Source organism: Dermochelys coriacea, chromosome 2, assembly GCF_009764565.3.
Source record: "Dermochelys coriacea isolate rDerCor1 chromosome 2, rDerCor1.pri.v4, whole genome shotgun sequence".
Taxonomy (NCBI): Eukaryota; Metazoa; Chordata; order Testudines; family Dermochelyidae; genus Dermochelys; species Dermochelys coriacea.
This window is the reverse complement of record NC_050069.1, coordinates 136,987,332-137,010,750: the sequence shown is the minus strand read 5'-3', so window position 1 is coordinate 137,010,750 and position 23,419 is coordinate 136,987,332. Positions and strand designations below refer to the sequence as shown.

General features: G+C 40.2%; 1 protein-coding gene and 1 long non-coding RNA gene across 6 annotated transcripts in view; one reads left to right on the top strand and one right to left on the bottom strand.

Annotated features, from left to right (window-relative positions):
- Positions 1-23,419, top strand: part of LOC119851251 — a 124,098-nt gene that overhangs the window by 39,668 nt on the left and 61,011 nt on the right. Inside the window, exons 3-4 of one of the 4 annotated variants that reach the window (XR_006279088.1) lie at positions 1,556-1,651; positions 19,257-19,789. The exons of 1 other annotated variant lie outside the window; for it this stretch is intronic. This is a non-coding gene — a long non-coding RNA (uncharacterized LOC119851251). Of the gene's footprint in view, positions 1-683; positions 4,460-19,256; positions 19,790-23,419 lie in introns of those variants that run through there. 2 more of the 4 variants (XR_006279086.1, XR_006279087.1) reach the window with 2 other exon arrangements.
- MYO10 (myosin X) overlaps positions 3,609-23,419 on the bottom strand; it is a 280,919-nt gene continuing 261,108 nt past the window's right edge. For both annotated transcript variants that reach the window (XM_038390800.2, XM_043508449.1), the window contains exons 31-41: positions 21,974-22,116; positions 21,244-21,438; positions 19,733-19,890; positions 18,275-18,398; positions 16,167-16,464; positions 11,751-11,958; positions 10,904-11,040; positions 9,720-9,840; positions 6,018-6,470; positions 5,387-5,578; positions 3,609-5,014 (exon numbers count right to left, since the gene is read on the bottom strand). In XM_038390800.2, the coding sequence (XP_038246728.1) occupies positions 4,904-5,014; positions 5,387-5,578; positions 6,018-6,470; positions 9,720-9,840; positions 10,904-11,040; positions 11,751-11,958; positions 16,167-16,464; positions 18,275-18,398; positions 19,733-19,890; positions 21,244-21,438; positions 21,974-22,116 (2,140 nt within the window). In that variant the 3' untranslated portion in view covers positions 3,609-4,903. The remainder of the gene's footprint in view (positions 5,015-5,386; positions 5,579-6,017; positions 6,471-9,719; positions 9,841-10,903; positions 11,041-11,750; positions 11,959-16,166; positions 16,465-18,274; positions 18,399-19,732; positions 19,891-21,243; positions 21,439-21,973; positions 22,117-23,419) is intronic.

Genomic DNA, 23,419 nt, shown 5'->3' with positions numbered 1-23,419 from the left:
TTTTATCTTATTGATTTCAAAATCTTTCAAGGTATTTTCAGTTCTAATCCTGTCCTCCAAGCTGCTTGCAACCCATCCCAACCTGGTGTCATCCACAGCTTTTATAAGAAGAAAAGGAGTACTTGTGGCACCTTAGAGACTAACAAATTTATTTGAGCATAATCTTTCATGAGCTACAGCTGTAGCTTATGCTCAAATAAATTTGTTAGTCTCTAAGATGCCACAAGTACTCCTTTTCTTTTTGCTAATACAGAATAACATGGCTGCTACTCTGAACCCAGTTTTTATAAGCATATTCTTCATTCTGTTAGCTAAGTTGTTAATAAAAACATTGACTAATACTGGACCCAGGACAGACCCCCTGCAAGATCCCACTAGATTTGTCCTCCCAGTTTGACAGTGAACCATTGATAACTACTTGGAGTACAATTTAACAAGTTGTGTATCCTTCTTATAGAAATTTAATCTAGGTCACAGTTCCCTAGTCCATTTCTGAGAGTCAGTCTGCAATTGCTGATAGCAGACTCATTAAGGGCATACAGTTATTATGCAGAGGTCTTGCGGTGACCACTCAGCACTGAGGCCTCAGTGAGACCCAGTGTTCGCCTTAATGTGCCACCTGTGCTAGACCTGCTTGGTGAGATCTGGGTCTCTGGTCACCATGGGATCGCTATCTCTTGCAGCCTCTGTTTTCCGAGAACTGAGCTCAAAACACTAGGGAGGCTCTGGCCAACTCTGTGGCTAAGGAGTGGGACTTCAATGCTGGATGAGCTCTGGACCCAGAGGCGAACTATTGACTTACCTAGTGCTTTGAAAAGTAGCGTGGTCCAGTCATGAAGTTGTCTCTGCCTCCAGTGCTGAGGAAGCCCTCATGGAGCTCTCAGGGAGGAAGAGCTTCAAATGAGACTCTGTTTTGGGGTTCTTTTAGAAAAGGTGCAGCATGCAGAACACTTGTGTGGTCTAGGCACTTACCCCAGACGAAGAAGGCACTTTGTGTGTCCATCATTGATTGGAATGGCTCCCTCACAAGAGGGGCAGATTTTGAATCCTGGGGAGTACGACTCCACCATGTTCAAGAGGTGGTGTGGTTGGTGCACAGAGGCAGCACAAGGATTTGAAGACCTCAGTTATCAATCTGAGATTTTATTTTATTGCCAATGGGCTGAAAACAACAACAAATTAGAACTAACAACTGGAAGAATAAAGTTGCACAGTATGTGGAAATGCAGACACTGCTGGTGTTCCATCTTGCAGTCATGGGCAGCAAGAAGGAATGGGAGAGCAGTTGAAGCTGCCCTACCCTTTTTTCCCTCTGCTTTGGACAGCACAACTGTGGCCCAACTGACACTGCTGTTCAGAATGATTCCAGTCTCACGGGGTAGGGCACACACGCATCAGAAGTGGAATACATGTGGACAATCGAACAACCAGAGTTCTGATTTTTGTCTTGTACCTTACAATGCACCCAATGTATATGTATATTGCAATTTAATGTTCTTGCTGCCATGTGTTGTTTCTCTGATCCCCATCTCCTTATGTTGTTACAACACTACAGGAAATCTCCTTTAGGATATGCTCCTCTTTTGCTCAGGAGCGGAAAAGGAATGGAATGATCGGATATGTGTGAAGAGATTAGCCACTCATAAGCACAGTAAGTTTGCTACATGCTATGCTGTGGATTTTCTGAGAAACTGATGTAAAACAAATGTCAGGGAGTGAGGGTAGCATCTCTGGAAAGCTGTGTAGAACTAAATATAGGACCCTATGAAATCCGTGTTAATGAGAACACTGACGAAGTCACAATCAAAATGACATGGAATCCAGGCTCTGCCTGGCATTAGGCTCACACCGGCAACTGGACAGGGTGGGCTGCTCTACCTGCAGCTGCAGCCACTGGAGGTAAGAGACCAGGGGGTATGGGGAGAGGGTGCAGGGGGCTAGGGCCATCCGGGAGTGCAGGGATTAGGGGAGAGAGGCTAGCATCTGGGATTTAAGGCCAGCTTCTGAGAACTCTGTTTCTTTGCTGTGTCAGTTTCATGCCAGGAGTTGCAGTGGAGCTGAGGTGCTCCTCTGGGATATTGGCATCACGGTAAGGGGGAAGCTGACATTCCCTCGGGGCGCAATGTCAATGAAAGTATTCGGTGCCCAAGGAAGCACAGGTTCATCTGAAAGAACCTCTTCACGCTCCTTTATGTGGTATCAGTGTCTCATGCCTCCAAAAACACACGTACACCCACAAAACCAGAATGTGTATGTATGTGATACGAAGAGACGAATGCCTAAAGGAGCAGAGGTTGTCCTACCTTACATCATCTTCTCTGTAAGCTCTGTAGACACAAAGAGAAGCTTTAATAAATATAAAAAATCTACTTACAGAGAAGAGGGAATCGCTTTCTGAGAAAAACACTAAAAGGCTAGCCATAAATTACCACAAGGGAGATGTCTAAAATAATGACTGTCAATTTGTAATTATACTCAGCAATAAACTGTTGATTTAATAGGTTGAAATTATTTAATCAAATCTGAAATTAATATAAGCATTCCTTCAAAGTACCGAGTTTAATTTAAAATGGCAACAACGCGTCTGCTGCAAGGATGGATTATTTTATGTTTAGTGCATTTTTTATTTTGTTAATTATTCAAATATGAATTCAGTTAAATTGATACTATAAGAGTCTCTTACTTCTGGGGCCTTCGTGTGTTACTGTTCAGCAATGTCACTTTGGTCATAATACCATATGCTATTTTAAAATGTGTTACCTTTACCTTGTACTGTGTATCTGCAGGATATTTGGTTTGATTTTACAAAAATAAACCCTTCAATTTAGTTTTTCCCATTGTAATACAATTCTGAACATTTTTATGCATTTATAGTAAGGCTACTTAATTGTTAATGTATCAAACAATTTTGATTAAAAAACCATAAAGATGGAATTTTTTAATGGAAAAAACAAAATCAGAAAATCCACAATAATAAAATGGATTTCATAGGGCCCTATAAGTAGCTACGTGTACCTGCTGCAGAGAAAGAGGGGCTACTGTTTGTGGCAAGCTTTTTTTCAAGCCCCTTGCAGCTTGTGATGAAGACCTCTCTTGGCCACACATTTGTCACTTGTGTATGCTCAAAGTTGCTATAATGTATGCTGTTCATCCCTAGGGTATGTCTGATTGCTGATTAAGTTATTGATTGCTAGGGCAGCACAAGTGAAAGTTCTTGTGTTTAATTGCATTGTTTCCAAGAGACTTTACATTGTACAGGAAGAATTCAACAATTCTCATGCTTTAGCATTTCCCTGATTCCTCCCACACTTACCCAGGCTGCACCCTTATCTTTAGCTATTTGTGGATTGTTTGTAGAATACCAGTTTTTGTTGTAATTCATAAAGCTTCTTACCAAACAGGTGGTTTGGGCTTTTGGAAGCTGGATATATTAGAAGCATTTATATATTGCTATACTTTTCTTTACTCGATGTAAAACACAAATGCCATCACAAATGTAAAAGCAACTCCAGTTTGAAGTGTATTCTTATTCTTGTGCCAAAAAAGTTGGAAGACTACTAGTGTTTTTCTAGAAACCAGATTCAATATAAATGGGAGACAAGTATGTTAACTAGGATCTTTTATTGCTGGACTTTCTTTGAGCAAATAATCAATATTTCTTAAAGGCTGAGGTCATCAATAAGGGCTAGTACATGTTTATATATTTATTGCTATGGACAAAAGACATTATCAATTCAAGTTTTACCTTTATATTACAACTTTTCCATACAAAAATAAAAGTCCCAAATCAGCTTTACTAGTAGCTGATAGCACTGACTTATTTACAGGTGCTTTGTCAAGAACCATCATTAGGCAGCAGGGTAAAATATTGAGAGGCATTTATAACAATACAATAGTTTAACTATATATAATTTTTCTCCTGTTTAACTTCTACTTTGAAGAGTTCTGACCTTTTCTGATTGGTTTATTTTGGAGCATCCAATCAGAGTTTTATAAGAATAGCATCTTTAAAAGAAATGTTTAATATTTAAAATTTTAAATTGAAACAAATTAAAGAATATTGTAACTGCATTTCCTTATTAGAGCAGTTTATAAATAGTTGCTCGGCTACATATCTATTTATAATACAGCACATATAGAATGCAGACTTGCTACAGATGTGGTAAAATGCATTTGTAATAGTAAATCAAAAAGATATGAAAGTCCCAGATTTTGATTTGTTAATAAAACTGGCTTATAAAAGTAACTGTAAAATTGAAACAACTATAACTCTCTGGACTATTAAAATTTACAGAAAGACTGTTTACATCATTGCACATCATTATTCTCTTTGCTTTAAATGCTTGTGAAATATGGAATAAAATTAGAATCTACATAGGTCATATGCATGCACACAGAAGCATGCATCCATGAAAACAAAACACACTGTTAACTAAGTCCATAAGGAAGGCTGCCAGCAGCATTCCGACAAAAATACTTTCTCCCCCACACATGGATCAGGCCAGTAGGTTAGTGCATTATGGATGAATTAACTCCTTCTCTTCCATCTATTCTTAGTATTCTGAACAGGGGGAAAAAGCACATCCCGCTCAACACCACAATTTATGTATATGGAAGATGGTTTTAATGTCTTAAGGCACTTCTTACTGCTTGTATTAAGGCATACAGTATGTCAACTAAAGATAAAAAAAGCTTTGGAAATTTTGAAGAACGTTAGTCATATACTAAAAACATTTAGCTATTTAAGTTGATATTTTACAGAGGCTGCCTGAAAAAAACCTTTGATTTGACGATTCTGCCAAAATTCTGTTTCTTGGGTATCTTGTTGACAAATTTGATCAGTATTTTCAGGTCAGCAGTGATATCTTTTGATAGTAATGGCACAGCGAGACTGGTTCTGTTTTCACCTGGAGCTGCTTTGACTCCCGTGGCTACTCACTGATCGAGAGGTGCTGTAACGTTTTTTCACAATCATACTGATATAAGCTTTCATCAGTTTTGCGATGTCAACTACCTGCCAAGAGAGTAAAAATAACTCAAACCTTTTAATGTGATACAATAATGCATCTTGGCACATAAAATAGCGGTATGACTTCCATTATCTAACCACTTACAAAAAACCCTTTATTGTTAGTTAACACAAATACTTAGAAACTTAGTAGTTTCTACCCTATTTCTGTTTTGCCTCTACTCTCTGTCTCTGCTACAGAAAAACAATTACTTTGACTATTGTTAAAAATCAGTATGTTTTAGATGAAAAATCTACAAAATTGATTTAAACCTTTAAAAACTAAGCTAAAAGTATTACTTGGAAAAAGGGTGCTAGTTAATAAGAGATGAAATTAACAAGAAGAGCATATTAAAATTCCTCTTGCTCTTTACTTACCTTACTGGTCTCAAAAAGCAGTTCTCTCTCATCCACCACAATCTTGTAGGTGTTGGCAAGTGGTGCCCCAAAGGACAAAATATGTTCATATTGGAACACTTCTAAAGGTCTGCCCTCCCCACGCTTGTAGACAGAAACTGCATCAGCACTGACTCCCAACCAGAGTTCTTGTGGGAAGCCCCCTTCTTTACACTAGTGAAGGAAAGAGTATAAATGAACATTCAGGAAAACTTGGGGGAAAAAAAAACAACACTTACTGCTGAGGTCCTCTTCTGTGCACCCTAAATCAAAGTTCAAATAAAGGCAATATAACATTCTGTACAATATTTTCTGTTCTCCATCCTGCCAATTTTTTTAATGGGAGGCAGTTATTTGATTTTGTAGAAAAATATTATGGTTCATTAATAGACAAATATAAATGTCTACATTGGGCATTATATTATAACTAGAGTGCCTTTTAACTAAATACTCCATATTATGTCAGCCTTCTCTCCTCCAAGAGAAAGATAGCAATATTCATTGAAATAATATATTGTTACATTCAGTGGGGACACTTTATATCAAGCTCATTGTCTAGAATAGTAGCAATTCACCAATGGGTCACTGACAATGCTTAGTATGTCTTGCTCACCTCCACATCAAAGAGTGTTGACCCATAGCCAGGCCACTCTTTAATCAAATACATGTACTTGGCCATAGCCTGTTCCTGGTTCATTCCCTGCAGTTTTTTCCACTTGTCGATAACACTAGTCCTTGCAGCTGAGACTTCCTCTTTGATCCACATATCCAGCATCTGCTCCTCCTCCATCTTCTGTTTGCTGATGGAGCCACTGCGGAAACTCCTCCTCAGCGTTCCTTCAAGAAAGCTGGCTCGCTTCCTCTCAATCCTCTCTGCTGGGGTAAACATTTTAGTAGACTGTGTAATACGAGACTTCAGTCTTTGTAAGGGATAGACTTCTTCTATTTCTGGCATGGTGGTATGCAGACTGTAGTCTCCTTGTAGATATTGGAGTCGCAAGGCAGCAAGGACCTGGAGGGTTTCTTCAGGAGCAGGGTAGTGTCCTTTAATCACTGCTTCATGAGCCTAATGGAAAGTAAGAAGAACGCTAGTTTTACGCACAGGTAGTAGGACTCAACTCTTTCGGAACTAGATAATACTTGCAAACTGGCTTTTTCCTAGGAGCAGGTATAGAGAGCTAGTGTGGGGAGTTGAGAGACTGTCTCTAGCAGACAAGAGAGGCAAGGTAGGTCAGGAGTCATGAGTGGGAAGTATCTTAATGTGCCTTCTTAATTGGATTATCACACCAAGAACAGCAAGGAGTCAGTGGGGAATATAGTGGGGTCAGAGAGGGAACCAGGCAGCAGTAGCGGAGGCAGAAAATGGGGAGAAGAAACTAGTATGGATTACAGGGCTTGTTGAAAAATTTCCATCAACTGGTTTGACAAGAAAACTTTTTTTTGACAAAATGAAATTTGTGAAAAGTGTCTGGTTTTTGTGGAAAATGTTGACCATCAAAAAATCAGAAACTTTCAGTTTGGAAATGCTGCTATGGTGCCTTATGGGAGTTACAGTTCAGGTGACTCATGTCCCAGTTCCCCTCTATGTGTCAGGCTCCCCAGCTGGACTATATCATAGAATCTCAGGGTTGGAAGGGACCTCAGGAGGTCAACTAGTCTAACCCTCTGCTCAAAGCAGGACCAATCCCCCATTTTTGGCCCAGATCCCTAAATGGCCCCCTCAAGGATTGAACTCACAACCCTGGGTTTAGCAGGCCAATGCTCAAACCACTGAGCTATCCCTCCCCCTGTACTAACTCATCAAAAAGAGAGATCATGGTGCATTGTGAGAGTTATAGTCCAGCCAATAAAGGAGCAAGGGCAAGAGGAAGTCAAACTACAACTCACTGCGCATTTCTGAATTGAAATTTTCAGCCAAAAGTTTTCAATCTCTCCCCCTGCCCCGAAAAGTCAATTTTTTCTGTGGAAAATTTTTGATAAGTGTTTGTGGGGTTTTGTTTGTTTGGGGGGGGTCAAAATTTTCCATACAGGGGACAGAGAAAAACATGATTGTCTAACTGGGGGGAAAGAGGGGAGGGAAAGAGATGGATATTTGGATTGAGGCTGTGTGTGTGTGCACATTTGTGCAGCAGAGAGTTAAGTAGTGAAGGAGAACCTTAGTGTCAAATTGTCTTCAGTGTAAAGGTTAACTTTAGATGTTAAAACCGTTCATAGGTTTAGAGACAAAAATTCAAAACTGGAGACACTGATTTTTAACTGATAAAATAATACCAATTACTTGGGAGCAAACCCATGCAGTGGACAAAAATGGGAGCAGCATGGCTGAACCCATATCACAATCACATCCTTAAGATATATCCATAAAATTCATTTTCGTGATTGAATGCTCTATGCTGTCTAGCTGGATTACTGTTGTTCCTATAAATATACACAGAGTGCTTGAGTAACCATGGTGTGCTAATAGTTGCCATAAGACAGTGAAGAGACAGATTCTCTGAGGAAATTGCCTTCATATAATTGCACTCATTTTAATTGCAAACACTGCAAGCACCTGTCTGAAGGTCAGATCAATACCACAATGGGATTTTCAGAAGACAGCACTTCAGTGCTCCACAGCTTTTCTAGGTTATATTATCTAAAGGATTTTCTTAATGATTCTGTTCAAGTTTCATATAAAAAAACTGCTTGGCTGTTCAATGCCTAATAATCTCTCTCTAGACTGGCAGGGGCTTTGAGTACTGCAGTGGTAGCCGGTTCAGCCTCTGAGATCTGTGCTGACAGTGGAGTAAACAAGGAGTATTAATTAAGGAGCTCTGAAGGGAGCCCCCCAGATAGACCAGAAGGACTATGTCTGTAATGTGGCTACTTAAGCCAGGTCTTAACTAAAAAGTTAAGTTGACCTAGCTACTGTAAACGGTGCTAGGTCAACGGAAGAAACAAAAGGTCAAACCAAACGTACTTCTACAGGAAGCCCTGGGGACATTTTAAAGTGGTCACTAGACAGAGAAGATGACAGCTTACTGAAGGGCTTTCCTTAGACCTTCATAGTGTGGCACAAAATTAATCAACAGCTAAAACATTCTGCAATAATACATCCCAAGAGTGAGAATCTTTGCTGGCATAATAGAGGGCTTGTTAACAAGAAAAATAAACTGTTTCCTGTCAATATTTATTTTAAGATTAATTCACACCCACAAACCCATTTCGTTTATTACCAGTTTTGTCCTTTTGCAATAATAAACCCCATTGTAGGGTGAGTAGAGCACATTCATTACTAATCACAGTGATCTGATGGGTAATAGGGGAGCCAGACTGCCTATTGCCAAGCTTATTAAACTCTAATCTACTGCTGAAAAATTGAAGAGCTATTAGCTGTCTGCAGTTGCCAATATAAGTCTTGGTGTTTAAAAAAAAACAAACAAAAAAACCCAAAGCCAACCCTTATGTATTTCTGTGGAAACTCATTGTTCCCTTTTCTATTTACCTTTTATATTTCTTCTTCCTACTTAAGAGCATATATGGATGCACATCCAGGTTCCCATCCCTGGGGGATTGCGTTATGATTTCAACTGAACAATAAGGGGGTTTAGGAAGAAAAAAGGTCATAAAACTAGGGGCAAAATTCAGAGGTGAAGCATAAGGGATTGTAAGTGATCATGAAGACCCAGGTGGTCCTCAGCTGGTGTAAACTGGTGTCGCTCCATTGAAGTAAATGGAGCTACCCAGTTTACACCATCTGAGGACTTGGTTTCAAATATTTATTATTTCTTCAGATTAAATGTACAAAATAAGTGTAGACTAAGGGAATCCAAAGGTGTCTAAACTAGAGTGACTTGCATACTGAGAAGCTGAAAGACTTACATTTATAGCAAGGACAAAGAGATTATTTTGACCAGTATGTTTATAGCTCTTGCCAATCACTTTTCCTATTATATCCTTCTCTTTTGAACTCTAGGTGTGTAAATTATGCTATTTTAGATGCAGTGATCCAAATTCAAATGTTATGTGTAAGGGAGGGTGTAGGTAACATAATGGTACCAGTGAGAGACTAGGAGTGGGTAAAGTAGTCTAAGCTGCTGCAGTGTACAAGCAAAGGGTGGGTGGGGGAAACAATGTGTAAACTGCACTATTTTAGACTCATCTCTGAATTTAGCCCTAAAACTTAATATGGAAAGCCTTCTGTTCAGAGCAGTCTTCTCTGGGAATGCACAGTCCTTTCCCATCTGGCATGTTAAGCATTTGTTTCGGTTGCCTTGATCTCCTGTCCTCCTCGTCCCTCCAAAAGAAAATAAATCTCCTTTCCCCCATTCTTTACCTGCTCAAACATAAATGCGAATTCCACACTGTCTTTTGGCACATTTTCTGTGTCCAGGAAGCAATAAAGTTTGAAGTAGAACTTCCATGGCATGTCCCCAGCTTCTGAAGTGGCAGCAAGCCTAGAAACAGAAGTTTGGAAGAGACATCAGTGACCAGAACTATCTTCTAAATTGACAAAACATTGAGGATTCCACACAAGACAGCAACGAAATTCTACTCTGCATTATATTCAGTGTAAACCTGGAGTAATTTTGTTGACATTGGTGGAGTTATTCTAAAGTTACACCAGAGTAACAGATCAAGAATTTGGCCCAGTATTTTGAATTTGCTTTAAAGGATGACTTTGCTCATGATTGTAAATCAGTTACAAAAAGACTATTACAAATGTTGCTTCTGATTTGAGGCAACTGTTTCCACCACAAACCATCAATAATCCAATGAACAAAATTTTGAACAATGTGTAATGAGACAAAAGCACCAGTGATATCAGAAAGTCTAATTGGCTAATGACAACTAAAAGGTAGGGAATCTCTGGAGGAGGTGCTGCAAATATTTTTGAACACGGAGCACAGTAGCCTTAGATGAGAGAAAAGGAGAGAAATATGGATTTACGCATTGAATTACACTAGAGATTTTTTCCTAAAATCTCCCACCATTGCTATCATTGGCAGTAGGAATAGTTTGGAGCACTAGTGTCTTAGAGCATATGTACATGGCATGATGCTTAAGCAAGGTAAAATGACAGTGGTTCAAATAGCAGTGACTGCGTGGAATCCTGTTTATATTGTTGCTTCTGGCACTGCTCCCACCCATGGAGCTGCACCACTACTGGTAATGGTGGGAAATTTTAGAGAAGAAAAGGCTAGCATAGACATAACCGGGGTTGGAGGCGGGAGGAGAATGGGAGGTGGGGAGACGAGAGAGAAACAACAGCATGCAAAACCCACCATAATGGAAAATATGTATTTCATTGTCATGAGAGTGAGGAAATCAAGTTTACAAGCACTTCATTAATCATTCTAAAAAGATGCTGTTGTTTCAGAAATAGTAGTCTATGGAATGTAGTTGTATATGCTGGCTCACCACTAACAAGTCTAAAGAAAGGGAGAATTGAGCATACTGCTGATGTTGGGAAGTTTTCTTTTTTAATTGCTGCTTATTAGCACAGAGAAAGAGACTCACTTTTCAAACTTTGCCAAGATATCAGCCACAATAGTCCTGCTTTCAATTGCTTTATCAGTAGTTCCATTGTATTCAAACAAGGCAAACATATTTCTGCTATCCTCCATGGCTAAGCCTCGAATTAACTTTTCAACAACCTAATGAAAAAAGCACACCAACAAAACCGTAACAAAAAAATTAGTATCTTAGAGGGTAATTAAGTCTAAGGAAAATTAAGAAAAGGAAGGAGTCATTTTAGGGCAAACAAGTGGCCACACTACTGTCTAGAATGATTTAACAATGGTTTTCTCCAAATACTTATCTATTTTAAATTGCGCCTCCTTTTGCGATAGACATTATTGAATTGTGCAGGTACATGGCAGCATGCAACAGTTAATGATGTAAAATAGTTTGTTTTAACTCCCCAGTTTCCCAAACTCAAATTTCTGAAGTGTCACAATTTGGGCTGAAGTTTTCCAGGCATGGGGACAAATATGCTCTCATCTACACCTGGGTATAATGGAATAACGCCTATGAAGTCTGGATAGTACCAGGGTTACTTCTCCACATTCTTGCTAGGTATCTTTCCCAAAACCAGATTTGATACAGATCAATGGTCACCAAGGCTTTCAAGTGAAAAGATAGTTTCCTAAGCAGAGGTTTCATCAGTGTCTCCTTGAACAAACCTTGAAATTTCACCTCCGCTGAACAGAGATGCTGATAATCTCCATCAGCTGGGCCCAATCTGGAGCCCAAAACTCCTCAGCACCTTCAGAGTTTCAGTGAGAATTAATGGCTAAAATGGTAGTGTCCACAAGATTTAATACTTATCCCCAGGAGGCCCTGCTCTGTCACTACCTCTTCTCACCTCTCCAGCTGTGGTATGGGAGTTGATTGTGATTTTACAGGAGCCACCACCATGGCAATAAACTGTAGATGTCATTTCTTGTCTTCTGATCAGGGCTTCTATTTCATCCCGTGATGGCACAAATTCTCTGCATTTGGTTTTTTTGAGAGATTCGTAAGTGAAGAGGGCATACTTTTCCATTTCCGTTCCTGGAAACTGGTCACGAGCCCTGTGTGACAAACACTGAACTTAAATCACCTGCTGATAAAATGGAAGATTTGAGGGGAGCCCCAGGGACTCCTTGACTAAATGACACCGAGGAGGTGATACACAAAGTGCTCCAGTGCTTAGTACAAGTCAGCACAGCTATGTACTGACACACTGAAGCTTGTCTTCACTGCTTAAAAAAAAACAAAAACAAACAAAAAAAGCCTGCATGACAACTAATGCATGTTAGCTATCCTGATGTAAAATCCTAGTGGTGACCAAGCACCATAGTTTACATCACGAGGAAAAGTTAGGTGAGATCAACCATTGCCCGAGTGGAGGGTAAAGGAGGGCATTAGTGTTGATCTTGTCCAGCTCCCTCATAATAAAAACTACAGGTGCTTTGTTTCCACTAGGACTTCACAGCAAAGTAACGATCACGTTAGTTATCTCACTGTAAAGCCAAACCTTTTTGACAGTGAAGACATAGCCTTAATACGTTCTGTTTTTGCTCAAAATGTTTTTTCCCTCCAAAAAGAACCAAAAGCAAGAAAAAAGCCCAACAAAATGTGTCCTGACTATTCAGTGTTGCAATAATGGCAGTAGGGAGGGAGTGTAGTTTACCAGCTAGAGCAGTCGGGGTCAGGACTCCTGGTGTCTCCTCTTGGCTGGGTTATACTGTATAACAGTTACTCATGTTGGTGAGTAGATACTCACACAAGTAAATCAATGTCCCTGAATGGGACAGTTTGGATAAGTGCTCAACAATGTAACCATTGCAGAGTCTGGCCCTTGGTACCCTTAGACAACTTGCAGCACAGAGAGATTCCATGCTCTGCCCATCTGTAAAACAGATTTAATACCATCTTCCTCACAGGGGCATTGTGAGGCTTAATTCATTGGCGTGTGAAAAGGGCTATGAGATCCCCTAATCAGAGGGTATGTCTATACTGGAGATGCAATTTCCAGTTTGGGCAGATCTACGTTTGGTAGATTAGATTTGAGCTACTGTGCTAAAAATAGCAGAAAAGCAGCGCCTGTAAGGATGGTGGGAGAGGCTAGCTGCCTGAGTACAACAACTCCATCTGAGACCCTAGGTACCTAACCTGCCAGGACTACCCTGCCATTTTTAGCATGCTAGCTCAATCAAAGCGAATGTATGTAAATGTACATGAGCTGAAATTTACTCCTCCAGCTGCAGTGTAGACATACAATGGGCACATGGAAGTACTGTTTATAGGATTACAACTATACTGTGGTATTCTTATGCACTGATATTTTACAACTGACCTACAAAGGAAAAACTAAATTACATCAAACACGAATTCAGATGATTGTTTTAAGAAAACTGGAGGTTTTATCTTATGTGTTATAAAATAGCTTGGATTCAGGAACTAATCTGATTTCCTTTAAACGTGCAGCAATATAGCACAAAAGTCTGAAACATGGCCATACCTATGGTTGCTTAATTCTACGTCAAACAGTTTTTAAAGATTTGTTCTTGTTTTTAATATATATAAATAAATATAGGCGTAGAAGGATTAGATTTTTATCAGTAAACGTCAGTTTCACCATAGTTGTTTACAATATTGTAGCCATGTTGGTCCCAGGATGTTAGAGAGACAAGGAGGTGACTTTTAACTTTTAATGAACTAATTTCTGTTGGTTAAAGAGACAAGCTTTTGAGCTTACACAGAGTTCTTCTTCAGGTCTGGGAAAGGAAGCTTATATTCATAACTTTGCTAGACTCTAAAAATCATGGACATAATAAAGACACTGGATTCATGGCTTATTACAACAACATATAAGCCAATAACCCCCCTCCCAACCTCCCATATTTGTCTCATTACTGCAAAGGTGTTAACTGACTTCTTCACCCTGAATGATGTCTTACAATGTGTGTTAACTCCTTATGCTAAATGATCTGTTCCACCTTGTACTTAGCTCTAAGGATACGTCTTCACTACCTGCCGGATCAGCAGGTAGTGATCAATCTATTGGGGATCAATTTATCAAGTCTCATCTAGATGCGATTAATCGATCCCTGAATCGACGCCTGTACTCCCCCTCGGCAGGAGGAGTAAGCGAATAGCATAGCTGAAGTTGCGTATCTGAGTTCGAACCCCCTCCCCTGCCCAAGTGTAGCTCATGCCTAAGGCTATGTCTACCCTACAGACCTTACAGTGGCACATCTATACTGCTGCAGTTGTGCTGCTTGTAAGGTCTCTTGTGTAACTGCTCTGTGCCGGTGGGAGAGAGCTCTCCTGCTGGAATAATTAAGACCATTCCCAACAAACAGCAGTAGCTATGTCAAGTGGGAGAATGTCTCCTGCCGACATAGTGTGCTGTGCACACCAGCGCTTTTGTCAGTGAAACTTATGTTGGTCAGGGGTGTGTGCTTTTTTCACACCCCTGACTAACAGAAGTTTTGCTGACAAAAGGGCTAGTGTAGACAAAGTCTGAATACCTTTCCCAGACCTGAAGAAAAGCTCTGTGTAAGCTCAAAAACTTGTCTCTCTCACCAACAGACGTTGGTCCAATAAAAGATATTGCCTCACCCACCTCGTCTCTCTAATTTCATTATGTGTACACACACACACAAAAAGGCAAAAAACATTTCCATTTTATAATCAAAATTTTTACAGCTAGGCAAAGAAAGAAAAATGCTGCTTAATGTCTTAGAGTTTGATTTAACACTATTTACTTCGTATATTTTGACATATTATGGTGATGCTTTGGGTTAAGTTATAAAGCTTTAGCTTTTTTTTATCTTAACATCTACTATCATTAAATAATTATCTGACTCCCACATAATTTCCCTCAACTGTGAAGATTTAAAATTATACAAATCAGAAAGACAGAACTTTAAACCCATAATTTTGTGCAACTATGAAAATTTAAAATATTGTGAAAAATGCTTTAAAAACCCTATCCATATCTGTCAAAATTCCAATTCTGCCAAGCCAACATACACTCAAAGTCAATGACTTCTGTTTTTAAATAATAAATTTGCATTCATACCTTTCAGCCAGTGATCTCAAAATGCTTCACAAAACACTAAAGGAACACTTTGCAATTAAAAGCAACACAAATAATTCAGGTGCAGAACTTTGGTTTTGTAAAAAATGAGTTTGTATCAATACAAACATCAATAGAAACATTGACATGACTTAAATTCCAACAGAAATTGTTTATTTTTTAAAGGAATAACTTTCCCAGTGACCCAGACACTTTATACCCTTCTACTGTATAAGAACCAAAAGGGAACCTAATGATCCTATAATCCAGAGTGAAACTGACTGATCTATTTCATTGTCTAAATGAAGTAGACAACAAAAATTGTGGGGGGGAGGGGTGGAAATCAATTTTAAAAACTGTTTCCTTTTTAATAGTAAAGTTAATTAGTAACATTTATGGCAGAAAAGAGGTTTTTAAAAATATTTATTTTAACATAATATCTCTTTAAGCATCATACACAGTTATCTTTTCTCACTAAACACTGGCATAAGTAGGTGAAGTGACTTGCACAAGTTGGTGGGAGAGCCAGGAGTAGGACCCAGGAGTCCTGCTCTAAACCATTCAGACTACTTCTGTAGGTAAGAGTTTTTATAGTCAATACAAGATCTGGGCCCGTTTACAAAAAGAAGGGCCTGATCCTGCAAAGACTTGTGCATTTGCTTTACTTTAGGTGCTGTCATTAGTGCCATTCACTTAAAGAGTACTATGCACTGTGCATAAAGCTAAGTGCATGAGTAAGTTTTTGCAGGAATAAGGTCCTAACCAATTCTTCAAAAGATACCATTGAAGTCTATTAAAATTATTCCATGTAAATTTTAAATGAATGATTACTTTTCCTCTAAATTTTAGATTCAGTGGTTGAAATACTTGGTACACTTCAAGGGATTCCTAAACCCTTCCCCCAAAGATGCCTATTTATTGGAAACTGTTATGAAAAATTACAAGGAGAGGAGAAGGAGTACTTGTGGCACCTTAGAGACTAACAAATTTATTTGAGCATAAGCATAAGCATAATGCATCCGATGAAGTGAGCTGTAGCTCACGAAAGCTTATGCTCAAATAAATTTGTTAGTCTCTAAGGTGCCACAAGTACTCCTTTTCTTTTTGCGAATACAGACTAACACGGCTGCTACTCTGAAAGGAGAGGAGACAAAGTGAAGAAAAAGAGCTGAAAACTGTATTTTTATATCCTAAGTATTTGTAGCCTCTTACCTTTTGAGATGGAATTTCAGATACTTGAGGATACCACGGCTGGGCAGGAAGGTGCAACTCATGCATGTGAGTATCTGCCAGCTATAGAGATTCCCCACACTCCCTGGGTTAGGCACTTTGTTAGTCTGTTTGATGAGCTGACAGTAGAGCTCATCTCGAAGGGGTCGTAAATCATGCCCTGTCTGAAGGATACCCTGGATTATAGGTATGGGATCAGACATAGACTCTAGCTGCTGCAGAGAATTAAATATCTTGATGGCTTCATCCTGGAGAGTTGTGTAGCCTTTGTCTTTCAGCACTACAAGAAGTGAGTAAGACATAGGAAGGTCTTATAAAAGAGATGCTCTAGCTCAGCGGTTCTCAACTGCAGTCCATGAGCCCTTTCAAGGGGGCTGCAGGGCCCTGTGGCTGAACCCGACCCCGAGCCCCAGCTACTCCCTCCCTGGACCCTGAGATACCCCACTGCCTGCACACAGCCCCTAGCCACGCTACTCCTTGCACCCACAACCACCCCGTGTGCACACCGCCCCAGGTACCCCCTCTGCACCTTGAGCTACCCCATGTGCACACAGCTCCCAGCTACCCCCTCCTTGCACCCTGAGTAATCCTTATGTTTGATTCACAGTTAGGCTTAATCCCACTGGCAAGATAGGTAGCAGTCTATTTTATGAGTGGTGAGTGACTGACTTTTCTTTACGTGCTGTCATTATGGAAAATAACTTGGGGCTCAAATGAAACTTTAAATAGCCCAGCATTAGGAACTATGTGAAGCTGCATCATCTTAGGGACAACTCTGACAATCTTACCTCAGGAGCATAGGTGCAGCACCCCGAGGTTTTATGCGGGGCCCTGGCCGCCGGCCCTGTGCCCGGGGCTCCACTCCCCAGCCCAGGGCGCAGGTCTCGGTGGTCAGCCACACTCCCCGGCCACTGGCCTCGTGCCTGGGGCCCTGCTGCCGACCCCATGCCCAGCACCTCGTTCTCAACCCCACACCTGGGGTCCCATGCCTGGGACTCCGCTCCTGGCTCCATGCCTGCCCCCACCTGTGGCCCCAGCCTTGGCCCCCTTACCCCTGTCGGGTTCCCCCCCTCCCAGAGACATAGCCCTGCTCCCGGCTCCAGCTCCGGGGGATGGGACGTGGACGGGGTAAGGGGGGATGAGGTAAAAAGTAAAAACTGCTTTCAGCACCCCCATTATTAAAAGTGTTACAGCGCCACTGCTCAGGAGGCAGTGGTCTTCCTAGAGCATGCCCACTGCTGCACCTTTCGAGGGGTGTAGCTTACTCTTCCTGCATGCACAGCCAGCTTAAAAGAGTGAAGGGACTGTAGCTCCAGTGTTCTGCCACTGCACAAGACTCAGTGAGGGTCCCTTGCAGGTCCCCTTCCCCCCTCCCAGGAAATTCATGGAGCAGTAGGGTATAACTTGGGTCCTAGAGAAGACAAGAGGAAAATCTGACACAAATGCCATTTGATAGCCTGAGATTTAATCCCATGATTGCCACTTTTCTTCACAGAATAGTCCTGATCTGGGTGGGATTCTCTTTTTGACAGGCAATACGTTTCAAAATAATTTAAGTTTATCTTTTTAAGGAAATCAAATTCATAACAATCATGCAACAACTCTGTCCCAGTGTTCAAAGTCTAGGAGGTGCTAACCTGGAGGTAAACCATGACTTGGCTGGAATGGTTATTACACCTGTTTTTTGGAAATCAAAGTTTGCAATATCTATCTATATCAATGACTTTTCAAATTAAATATCCTCAAAAATAATATATGTATATTGGATTCCATGTTTTCCCCACACAAATGATGAAATATGTAACAGTTTTAAACTGGAGGTTGTAGTGGCTTAAGACAGCTGCAGTCCTGCATCCACTCAGGAAGAGAGGGACTCTGAATGCAGCCAGTAAAGTGTGTAGTGATAATCAGGGAAGGAGATGTGACCAGGGTGGTTGATGGGATTAAATGATTTAACTAATCTTTGTTGCAGCCTTCACAAGGCAGGGCTTCTATGGAGCCCCTGATGGGAAACTAAAGTTGTGCTCCCTAGGGTATAGCAGGTAACCTGGGGGAAAGAGAGAGCGAGTTTACATGTCTGAAAAACTTACGGTTTAGATTGATGTCCCCATATGGCAATGGCAGTAATGGAGAGTGCAGTGGATGATGCGTGTAACGGAGAATAGGGTTTCTCTTATAAATCTGTTCAACAACCTCAGAGTTCAGGCAGTTCTCCTGGTGGGTTTAAAAAAAAAAAAAAGGTATAATTCCTGGTTCAGTGTTAATGATAATCCAGGTTTCAGAGTAGCAGCCGTGTTAGTCTGTATTTGCAAAAAGAAAAGGAGTACTTGTGGCACCTTAGAGACTAACAAATTTATTAGAGCATCATGATAATCCAGTGATGGATGCATGTGAACAGATTATTCAATTGCAGTACCATGTGAAAAAGTCTGTTGTTAAAATTACTTGTTGCTAAAAGATAACAGCAATAAAAACTGACCTGCAGAATTATTTCTTCAGGGGGTCAGTCATCATTTCAGATGGATATGAGAAGTGCCTGCCATTCTTCTCCACACTGAAGATGTAGAAACTTGTATCATGGCAAAGTGGCATTCTCATCTTGTTTTGATGCCCAAAGCAGCATATGCTATATGTGACTCTCCTAAATCCTGTACACTTCATAGTCCTGCCAGTTTCCCTACTTAAAGAATGTCTGGCCAGATGTTTTCATAGTTGACAGACAAGATCAAGCAGCTATTCTCTAAAACACACTACTATAAGTAATGATCAAAGAGGTGCTTGGTATTCCCAGTTCCCATTGACATCAAAGGGAGTTATGAGTGCTCAGCAGCTTCCAAGATGAGGCCCAGAATGAGCCACACTTTAGTCTGTGCAATACAAGCGTTAATCACAATAGCTGTGCAGAGGATGGAAAATCCATTTTTGGAAGAATTTTGAGCTTTCAAAATTTATTTTCATTTCACAAATTTTGTTTTCATACCATTCTAAAATTTTTGCAAAATGGAATTGTGTCAAAATGTGTTTTCCAATCAAAAAGATCAGGTTTTTAATTAATCTCTTTCTGGTGAAAAGTAGCCAGACAGCCCTGGACCTTTGAAACCTCCTGAAGAATCCTGCAGTTTTCATCTTTTCCAAAGATCTGCCATATCATCCGATGAAGTGAGACCAACAGAGATCCGCAGGGAGAGAGGATGAGAGCCCATGCATGTAACCCCTCCAATGGGATCACAAAGTGCATTAGTACACAAATTAACAAGGCAAAAGTTACACTGGTTTCCAAGGGAAACAAACATATAGGGTAGCTTTTTCCTGACTCTTTCCCCTCCACAGGCTATATACCCCATGTTCTTTTGCTCTTGTAACAGTTAAAGGAGAGATTTCTCTGGCTGCTGAATGGTGTATGTGTGTCTGAGATGGTTTATATCGGGCATCTAATTGTTTAGAAATTGGGTCATTGGGCTTCTATTTCCTTTCACATCACATGACAGAGGGAGCATGACAGGTTCCAAATGTATATGCGGTCACTCCCTTCAGAGGCTTATTTTTACCTTAATATCTTGAATAAGCTGCTGGGTTGGTGTATCAATTGGCGCTTTTGTGTCAGTCACATTCTGGATGGCACTTGACCAGCGGGTGGCCTCATTGAGCAATTTTGTATAGAGACGGTAGCAGTGCTTGCGTCCATACACAGTTACATTCCAGTAGCCTATGACAATAGTAAAATTAATGATCACAATGTTTAGTGGTTATGCTTATTCTCATGTAAGAACAGATGTCAGTGTTTTACTAACACACAAACTGAATGTCAGGCACAGATAAACTGCTCCACTGGAGTCTCTTTGGCAACTTCTCTGCAACTAAGTAGCCTAAAATAGAGCAAGCTGCAGTCACCCATATTTCTGGTAGGGAGGTACAGCCTCTGAGACGACCAGTGCCAGCATGGAACACTCCATCCTGATCCATACATGTGCAATCTCCACAGGCTTCATCATGGTAAGGTGGAAGATGACCATAGGCCACATTGTAAAGACAGACTTGTCTCATCCTAGCTGTACAAGAGGATACTGGGACAACATTGTCTTACAGAAGAAATCCTTTAATAGCCTGCATTATTTATGTAAACATGGATATTAACACACAGGCTACTCATTCTGTAAAACCAAAATGTGTTCTCATCTGTGCAGCTTTCTTGCACCTTAAAAATACACTGCTGATTCAGTCCCAATGAGAAGCAGCATATATTCAAACTCTATTTTCCGTACATCCCAATATGGGATTCTTATGAGAAAAGAGAGTCTAAAGAAAGCTTATTTACTCTTTGGGTGGCAAAAATCACTTTGTAGGTACACAGTGAAGATTGCACTGGAGAGTTCAAATAAGAAAAAAGGAGCCTCTTATTTGAAAACGACTGAATCAGAGTTTCAGAGTAGCAGCCGTGTTAATCTGTATTTGCAAAAAGAAAAGGAGTACTTGTGGAACCTTAGAGACTAACAAATTTATTTGAGCATAAGCTTTCGTGAGCTACAGCTCACGAAAGCTTATTAATCAGAGTTGAAAATGAATTTAGAAAATGTTTTTAGACAAACAGAGGTGACTTGGAAGGTGGTGTAAATTTGACTCTGTTACTGTAGATCTACTTAGACACTAACACTGGTAGGATCTAAGTTGCTCTAAGTTACATGCTGAGAAGCTAGAAAGAGGCTATCAAAGTAGGGTGAAGGCTGCCTTAATTTATGCCTTCTTCCAAATCCTTGATGTGTAAACTAACTGTACACTAATTTAGCAGTATTAGGAGTGTTAGAGAGAATGAATTATACCACCTTACACATCTCCTCTGCAGTTTGTCCCAATGAATTCAGATGTCTCTACTGGCAAAATATTTTGTGAAATATCTCAGTGATTTAGAAGCCTAGCTTCACTGACCTTATGTTTACCCATATGTATTCCTGTAATACAAAGAGTGGATGTAAAATATTTTCCTATTATGCGTGTTGCATTTCCAAGTAGGCTGGAGTGCAGCTCAGTGCACAGAAAAACCTAATGCTCATGAACAAATTACCTGTTTCTTTGAAGATTTTCTCATCAGGTGGTACCACAGAACAGAGGCTATTCAGAACTAGGGTACCCAGTTTCAGGGCATTCTTCTCTGAGCTTTTGTAGTAGTCCAAAGAATTGTGCGTTAAGACAAACCAGCGCTTCTTCAGCTTTAGTGAAGACATCTTCGGGCTGTTTTTTACTTCTTTCTGTAACCATCCTGTTAAATAGACACCCCATGAATTAAAGCTTTTCATAGAATTAGGCAAAGCTGTGGTTAACTTTTGGCAGTTTAGACTTTTTAAAAAAATGATTAATAAGATTAATAAAATTATTATTAAGTATTGCCAAGTCCTCTTTCTAAATAACTTTTGTTTAAGTTAACAGTGTCAAATTAACTCCCAAGAAAAGGTGAGGTTGAAATACTACATATTATCTATATTGGGGCTTCTCAAACTTTAATGATATGGACATTTTACTAAAAAGACTGACTCATAGACCCTTTCCCCATCCATTCAAAATCACAAAACATCCTTGTGGAAGCTACAGCAACTGTTTACGTGTAAGAGTGATATTAAGAAAGTCTGAATGTATTTTTAGTAGTATCCCTTGAGTTAACAGCAGGAAACAAAGCCAGCAGCATATGACCAGCGAGCTCTCTGCAGACCACCAGCAAGTGCTCCACAGACCACAGTTTGGGAACCACTTATCTATACAATTTGACTCCTCTGGTTTGCTTTCCCATTAATTCTTACCCCTCACTATGAATTCTTGTCCCTCCACTCTGGTATCTCCCTTTGATCTCTGCAGCAGTGTTATCCAGTGGTGCATCTCCTCAGGGGTGTCAGCATTACAGTGGAGAACACGATTAGCAGTGATGATCACAAATGAATTGGATCTATGGAAAAAAATGAAGATGGAAAAACCCATACAGTAAATATAACTACTGTTTGCACCACAACTAAATGACTGACTTACCTCACTTGCCATAAGCATAAACACTTCCCTCTTGTTTGTATTTTATATTCAGGCAAGTGTTCCTCACTTCTGCACCATTTATTTCAAGAACTCTACAGGCCTATAAAATGTTAAGCTTTTAAAAAGACTGTTTAAAATAAGAGAGAGCTTTGTACCAAATACTGCGTCTATGCAGCCCTGAACTTTGGGAAAACTTATATCCAGACTTCGCCCCATCTTTATATCAGCCCAACATAAGATCCTTCCCCACTCCAACAAAAAAAACCATCACCTTGAAGAAGTTTGGCTCTGGATCCAACCTTTGTACTTCATGGTCATCTCCATTTAAAGTGTTTGCTTCAGTAGCTACTTTAGCTAAAACCAACTATAATTTATGAAGATTTATACTGAAGCAACCATGAGAACATAGATCCCTTTATTTTTAATACAGCGCAATTAAGGCAGCAGAGTCTCTTTTTTTAAATGAGATTCTGGCTTCCATCCAATCCTACCTCAGGATTTACTGAAGCACCAGCAAATTGACCTGCTTGCCTAAGATCACATGAGTGGACTGTCTTGGTGGCTCTACATGGATTAGATTCTACTGTTGTGCTCTTCTGTCTTCACAAGCCATGCGCTTTGAACTCTTCAGACCCTTTTTCTCCCCAAGATACTAGCTCGCAAGAATAATATCAGAAAGCCTTTATTAGGGCCCAGGCCATTTTGGGATACATAAGCAGATCATCAGTATCAAGAAGGAAGACGACAGACTTTCACTTTGCAGTTCTAGTGAGAAGACATTAGGAATACTGCACTCAGTTCTAGGCATTTTAATGGCAAAATTATTTAGAGACAATTCAGAGAAGAGCAGCAAAAAATAGCTACTAGGCTTTCACTCTGATGTGATGGGCACTTTCCAAAAACAAAGGAAGATAATCCCTGCAACAAACTGTGTGCAATCCAAAAGACAGATGAAGGGCAAGGAAAAGAGAGAGAGAACCTACAAGTGATCAGGGTGACCGCAGGCAACTGTTTCACATTGACTGGAGGGGGGACAACATGGGTATCAGGAAGGCCAGTGAGAAGGAGGTTACAGTAGTCAAAACGGGAGAGAATGAAGGGCCTACACTAGTTTTAGCTTTGTGTAGACAGGGAAATATTATGTATAAAGAAGTGGCAAGATCTGACCACTGTCTGGATGTGTTGAAAGGGCTGAGGCTGTGTCAAAATTGGTCCCTAGGTTA